Below are 7,410 nucleotides of genomic sequence, written 5' to 3'. Positions count from 1 at the left end.
GGTCTGGAGAGAAGCGTCGCCATCTGGAAAGGAAGGGGGCTAAGGCACTGGCCATCAGGGTAAGACATGTGGCATTTCAGTAGGGTCAAATGTCATTGTGAACTAAACGTGTGTGTGTGTGTGTTTGTGAGGTATTGAGACCAGTAGAAATATTGTGAATATGAATACATATTCATGGTCTTTGTTTTATATCAGTAGTCAGTATTTCTATTCCTATATCTTTTCGTCTTTGTTATTTTAGAGACCCTCCATGTTAGCTGTTCTAGACCTGCTGCTGACCACTCTGCAGGAGCTCACTGAAGAACAGCTGAAGACATTTCAGTCTCACCTGACTAGTGGCAGGATGTTAGACTTTCCTCCCATCCCAGAGAGTCAGCTGGAGAACACTGACAGACAGGACACAGTGGATCAGATGGTGGAGAGATATGGCCCTGAGGGAGCTGTGGAGATCACAGTGGAGATCCTGAGGGAGATGAATCAGCATGATCTCGCTAAGAAGTTACAAAGAGATCACAGAGGTAAAACAACAAGCAATGAATCTGTTCTTTAAAAGTTCACTTCCTTGTTTATACATTGAGTGTGTGAATAACCATCTTTCCTTCACTCTACGAGAACCACAACTTGCTGACAAAGTTGAAAATGCAATGTCACCATGGACAACTGTAGAAAAAATAGACTGTTAAAAAGTCATAATTGTGCATCTAAATAATTTCTGGACAAAACTATTATCCCAATGTACATTTGTTGACCAGAGATCTGTTAAATAATCCTCAGCCTGTTGACTTTGTATACTTCTCTTTGTTTTAAATAGCCTTTACCTGGTCGTATTCTGGTTAGTTGAGATACACCGAGTGTACAAAACATTATGAACACCTGCTCTTTCCATGACATAGACTGACCAGGTGAATCCAGGTGAAAGCTATGATCCCTTATTGACGTCATAGATGAAGGGGAGGAGACAGGTCAAAGAAGGATGTTTATGCCTTGAGACAGTTTAAACATGGATTGTGTATGTGTGCTATTTAGAGGGTGAATGGGCAAGACAAAATATATAAGTGCCTTTGAACTAAGTATGGTAGTAGGTGCCAGGCCTTTTGTGTCAAGAACTGCAACGCTGCTGGGGTTTTCAAGCTCAACAGTTTCATGTGTGTTTCAAGAACGATCCACCAACCAAAGGACATCTAGTCAACTGGACAAAATAGGGAAGCATTGGAGTCAACATGAGCCAGCATCCCTGTGGAACTTTGTGGAGTCCATGCCCTACGAATTGAGGCTGTTCTGAGGGCAAAGGGGGGAGGGGTGTAACTCAATATTAGTAAGGTGTTATCTCTCTCTCTCTCTCGCTCTCTCTTACAGGAAAGAAACAGAAAAAAAGTGAGTCACCACTGACCTCATCTACTCTCAGTACTTTGTTGAATCACAATTGGCAGCAATTACAGCCTTGAGTCTTCTTTGGTATGACTCTATGAGCGTGGCACACCTGTATTTGGGGAGTTTCTCCCATTCTTCTCTGCAGATTGTCTCAAGCTTTGCCAGGTTGGATGAGGAGTGTCACTGCACAATTATTTTCAGGTCTCTTCAGAGATGGTTGATTGTGTTCAAGTCTGGGCTCTAGCACGGCTACTCAAGGACATTCAGAGACTTGTCCGGAAGCCACTCCTGCGTTGTCAAATAAAATTGTATTGGTTACATACACATGGTTAGCAGATGTTATTGGTCACATACACATGGTTAGCAGATGTTATTGGTCACATACACATGGTTAGCAGATGTTATTGGTTACATACACATGGTTAGCAGATGTTATTGGTTACATACACATGGTTAGCAGATGTTATTGGTCACATACATATGGTTAGCAGATGTTATTGGTCACATACACATGGTTAGCAGATGTTATTGATTACATACACATGGTTAGCAGATGTTATTGGTCACATACACATGGTTAGCAGATGTTATTGGTCACATACACATGGTTAGCAGATGTAATTGGTCACATACACATGGTTAGCAGATGTTATTGGTCACATACACATGGTTAGCAGATGTTATTGGTCACATACACATGGTTAGCAGATGCTATTGGTCACATACACATGGTTAGCAGATGTTATTGGTCACATACACATGGTTAGCAGATGTTATTGGTCACATACACATGGTTAGCAGATGTTATTGGTCACATACACATGGTTAGCAGATGTAATTGGTCACATACACATGGTTAGCAGATGTTATTGGTCACATACACATGATTAGCAGATGTTATTGGTCACATACACATGGTTAGCAGATGTTATTGGTCACATACACATGGTTAGCAGATGTTATTGGTCACATACACATGGTTAGCAGATGTTATTGGTCACATACACATGGTTAGCAGATGTTATTGGTCACATACACATGGTTAGCAGATGTAATTGGTCACATACACATGGTTAGCAGATGTTATTGGTCACATACACATGATTAGCAGATGTTATTGGTCACATACACATGGTTAGCAGATGTTATTGGTCACATACACATGGTTAGCAGATGTTATTGGTCACATACACATGGTTAGCAGATGTTATTGGTCACATACACATGGTTAGCAGATGTTATTGGTCACATACACATGGTTAGCAGATGTTATTGGTCACATACACATGGTTAGCAGATGTTATTGCGAATGTAGCGAAATGCTTGTGCTTCTAGTTCCGAATGCAGCAATATCTAATAAGTAATCTATCAATTCCACAACAACTACCTAATAAACACAAATCTAAGTAAAGGAATGGAATAAGAATACATATAAATATATGGATGAGCATGACAGAGCTGCATAGGCAAGGTGCAATAGATGGTATAAAATACAATATATACATATGGGATGAGTAATGCAAGATATGTAAACATTATTAAAGTGACTAGTGATCAATTTATTAAAGTGGCCAATGATTTCAAGTCTGTATGTAGGCAGCAACCTCTCTGTGTTAGTGATGGCTGTTTAATAACAGTCTGATGGCCTTGAGAAAGAAGCTATATTTCAGTCTCTTGGTCCCCGCTTTGATGCACCAGTACTTCTGTACCTTCTGGATGGTAGCGTGGTGAACAGGCCTTGATGATCTTTTTGGCCTTCCTGTGGTATCAGGTGCTGTAGGTGTCCTGGCGGGCAGGTAGTTTGCCACCGGTGATGTTGTGCAGACCGCACCACCCTCTGGAGAGCCCTGCGGTTGTGGACGGTGCAGTCGCCATACCAGGCGGTGATACAGCCCGACAGGATGCTCTCAATTGTGCATCTATAATAGTTTGAGGGTTTAGGTTGAAAAGCCACATTGTCTGTGTGGGTGGACCATTTCAGTTTGTCCCATGACGTGCAGGTCGAGGAGCTTAAAACTTTCCACCTTCTCCATTGCAGTCCCATCGATGTGCATAGGGGGGTGCTCCCTCTGCTGTTTCCTGAAGTCCACGATAATCTCTGTTTTGTTGACGTTGAGTGAGCGGTTGTTTTCCTGACACCACACTCCGAGTGCCCTCACCTCCCCCCTGTAGGCTGTCTCGACGTTGTTGGTAATCAAGCCTATTACTGTTGTGTCATCTGCAAACTTGATGATTGAGTTGGCGGCGTGCATGGCCACGCAGTCATGGGTGAACCGGAAGTACAGGAGAGGGCTGAGCACGCACCCTTGTGGTGCCTCAGTGTTGAGGATCAGCGAAGTTGAGATGTTGTTTGCTACCTTCACCACCTGGGGGCGGCCCGTCGGGAAGTCCAGGACTCAATTACACAGGGCGGGGTTGAGACCCAGGGCCTCAAGCTTAATGATGAGCTTGGAGGGTAATATGGTGTTGAATGCTGAGCTGTAGTCAATGAACAGCATTCTTACATAGGTGTTGTCCAGATGGGATAGGTCAGTGTGACGGCAGTGTGCCCAGCGATGAATAGTCCTTGTCACGGGTACATCCTGTTTTGAGTTTCTGCCTATAGGAAGGGAGGAGCAAAACGGAGCCGTGGTCAGATTGCCGAAAGGAGGGCAGGGGAGGGCCTTGTATGCATTGCGGAAGTTGGAGTAGCAGTGATCCAGAGTATTGCCAGCGCGAGTGCTACAATCAATATGCTGATAGAATTTAGGTAGCCTTGTTCTCAAATTTGCTTTGTTAAAATCATCAGCTACAATAAATGCAGCCTCAGGATATGTTTTCCAGTTTGCATAGAGTCCAGTGAAGTTCCTTGAGGGCCGTCATGGTATCAGCTTGAGGGGGGATATACACAACTGTGACAATAACCAACGAGAATTCATTTGGGATATAATAAGGTCGGCATTTGATTGTGAGGAATTCTAGGTCAGGTGAACAAACGGACTTGAGTCCCTGTATGTTACAATTACATAATGAGTCGGTATTCATGATACTTACACGCCCACCCTTCTTCTTCCCAGAGAGATGTTTATTTCTGTCGGTGCAATGCACAGAGAATCCCGGTGGCTGTACCGACTCCATCAGCATATCCCGAGAGAGCCATGTTTCTGTGAAACAGTATGTTACATTCCCTGATGTCTCTCTGGAAAGCAACCCCTGCCCTAATTTCGGCTACCTTGTTATCTAGAGACTGGACATTAGCGAGTAATATACTCGGAAGCGGTGGGTGGTGTGCGCGCCTCCAAAGTCAGTGGTATGCGCGCCTCCAAAGTCAGTGGTATGCGCGCCTCCAAAGTCTGCCCAGAAGGTCTTCCTCTTCTGCGGCGACGTTGCTTTGGGTCAGCTTCTGGAATCAGTTCAATTGCCTTTGGTGGTTCGGACAAAGGGTTCGCTTCGGGAAAGTTGTATTCCTGGTCGTAGCGCTGGTAAGTTGATGTCACTCTGATATCCAATAGTTCTTACCGGCTGTATGTAATAACACTTAAGATTTTCTGGGCTAACAATATTAGAAATAATACATAAAAAAAACTCAATTATGCAAAGTTTCCTAAGGACACTCTCTGTCTTGGCTGTGTGCACCATCCCTACGGTGAAGCATGGTGGAGGCAGGATCATGCTCTGGGGATGTTTTTAAGCGGCAGTGGCTGGAAGACTAATCAGGATTGGAGGGAAAGATGAACAGAGCAAAGTACAGAGAGATCCTTGATGAAAACTTGATCCAGAGTGCTCAGGTCCTCAGACTGGGGCAAAGGTTCACCTTCCAACAACAACGACCCCAAGCACACAGCCAAGACAATGCAGGAGTAGCTTCAGGACAAGTCTCTGAATGTCCTCGAGTGGCCAAGTCAGAGCCCGGATTTGAACCCGATTGAACATCTCTAAAAATAACTGTTCAGTGACGCTCCCCATCCAAGAATGTGAGAAACTCCCCAAATACAGATGTGCTATGCTTGTAGAGTCATACCCAAGAAGACTGGAGGCTGTAATCGCTGCCAAAGGTGCATCAACAAAGTACTGAGTAAAGGGTCGGAATACTTGTGTAAATGTGATATTTCAGTTTTAAAAAATTATACATTTGCACAAATGTCTAAACCTTGATGAGGGATTTTTTATTTAAATATGTTTTTGAATAAGGCTGTAACATAACAAAATATAGAAAAAGGGAAGGGGTCTGAATACTTTCTGAATGCACTGTATATCTCAGTTTTGTTTTCACTTTCTAATGATATTCATGGTCTGTCATCTTAAATATTTTCTTAATCAGCATGTGTAATCAAGGTATTTTCTATCCACAGTTACACCACCAGCTGGCAATGCAGCAGGTAAACATCATTTCCTGTCTTCCCCCAAGATATTTAATTGTGGTAGAGGAGAGAGTTAGCTAATAGCAGATATTTTCAGCAAACACAATACTGTAGCTGTTTAAAATCCTAAAGATAAGAGCTAGAAAACTTGAGTTACTTAATGGTGAATAAGTGCTGCAATTATGAGTTAATTGTTCGGGTGCACCTCGACTCCTGTGGTTAAGAGCTGTCCACTTCTTCTTTCCTTGTTCAATTACAGTTTTTAAAGGTAGACTCAGCAAGATGACATCAAGAAACACAACAGGGAACTTATGGTTTACCCACATCAACATACAAGGATCATTCTGATCCTTCAGGACTGTTTATTTGAGTTATTACGATGTCATGTTAAAGTTCTCATTGTTTTATTTTTCTGTATCCAGGGACGAAACCAAATGTTTCTTATCTGCTGCTGGGCACTCTGGCAGAGCTGGTTTCAGAAGAGCTGAAGTTATTTCAGTGGCACCTGATTCAGGGTGTGGAGGGCTTTACTTCAATCCCACGGGGCCAGCTGGAGAACGCTAACAGACTGGTCACAGTGGATAGGATGGTGCAGCAATACCACGAGGACGGTGCTGTGACGATCACACTAGAGATCCTGAGGAAGATGGACCAGAACAAAATGGCTGATGAGTTAGAGAAGAAGTTCCCAAACAATGTCTGAACTGTATACAGTATGTCTACAACTCTATATGCATTCGCACATCAAGTCTTCTCTTGAGATGGGCTCGGGGATGGAACAACGGTTGAACATCTGTGGTTGTTTGTGGGGGAAGGGTGGATAGTGTGTGTGACTGTGGGTGTGTGTATGTATCCCACATATGTTGCTATGAGGTAATGGTGTTAGGGACAATATAGGATGAATCACAATAATTATTTGACATAATAATAATTGCTTGCCAAAAATGTGATTTTTGTAATGCCAGTCCTGGTTATAGGTAACAATCCTTTGTATGAACTGCCTAGATTATTGCTCATAACTATTTGTTAATTGTGGAAATAACACATTTGCAAATCATGTCTTCTCTTAAGTTGGGCTCTGGGATGGAGCAACTGTTGAACATCTTTGTGAGAGAAGGGTGGTGTATGTATCCCACATCTGTTGCTATGGTGTCAGGGACAATATAGGAGGAATCACAAAAATTGTTTCCAAAATAATAATTGCTTACCAAAAATAAAAAAAATGCGTAATGCCTGTCCTGGTTATATGAACTACCTACATTATTACACATGTTATTTGTAAATTGTGGAAATAAATTAAGATATGAAAGATTATATATATATATAGATACAATACTATCGAGGTGAGTGTTGGAAAATGCTTTTGTCAGTTAATCTGTTTCTGTTCTGTGGGTGGAACTGTGTGCTCTTTATAAAGGATGGGACCCAATCTCTCCAAGGCCCTAAGATACAGGTTGAGCAGGGGTGGTCTGACAGTATCTGGGACCACAATCCAACTACGGATGGGGGGAGGTTTTAGCAGGTGGTAAAGTGGAGAACAATTGTAGGTTTACTTAGTAGCAGTGCAAATACCATGGTACAGCTACAGTTGAAGTCGGAGGTTAACATACAATCAGGTTGGAGTCATTAAGACTTGTTTTTCAACCATTCCACAAATTTCTTGTTAACAAACTATTATTTTGGCAAGTCAGTTAGGACA

The 7,410-nt window shown here is 42.6% G+C and overlaps 1 protein-coding gene across 3 annotated transcripts in view; it reads left to right on the top strand.

Annotated features, from left to right (window-relative positions):
* Positions 1 to 6,942, top strand: part of LOC110519908 — a 57,498-nt gene extending 50,556 nt beyond the window's left edge. For 2 of the 3 annotated variants that reach the window (XM_036939982.1, XM_036939984.1), the window contains 6 exons: positions 1 to 59; positions 242 to 518; positions 1,357 to 1,374; positions 5,703 to 5,729; positions 5,971 to 5,979; positions 6,134 to 6,942. The exon at positions 1 to 59 is cut by the window's left edge and continues 8 nt beyond it. In XM_036939982.1, the coding sequence (XP_036795877.1) occupies positions 1 to 59; positions 242 to 518; positions 1,357 to 1,374; positions 5,703 to 5,729; positions 5,971 to 5,979; positions 6,134 to 6,414 (671 nt within the window). In that variant the 3' untranslated portion in view covers positions 6,415 to 6,942. The remainder of the gene's footprint in view (positions 60 to 241; positions 519 to 1,356; positions 1,375 to 5,702; positions 5,730 to 5,970; positions 5,980 to 6,133) is intronic. The other variant, XM_036939983.1, reaches the window with a different exon arrangement.
* Positions 6,943 to 7,410: the final 468 nt, after the last annotated feature.

The sequence above is a fragment of the Oncorhynchus mykiss genome, chromosome 13 (assembly GCF_013265735.2).
Source record: "Oncorhynchus mykiss isolate Arlee chromosome 13, USDA_OmykA_1.1, whole genome shotgun sequence".
Taxonomy (NCBI): domain Eukaryota; kingdom Metazoa; phylum Chordata; class Actinopteri; order Salmoniformes; family Salmonidae; genus Oncorhynchus; species Oncorhynchus mykiss.
The sequence above is the reverse complement of the archived record's forward strand: the minus strand, read 5'-3'. Positions and strand labels throughout refer to the sequence as shown.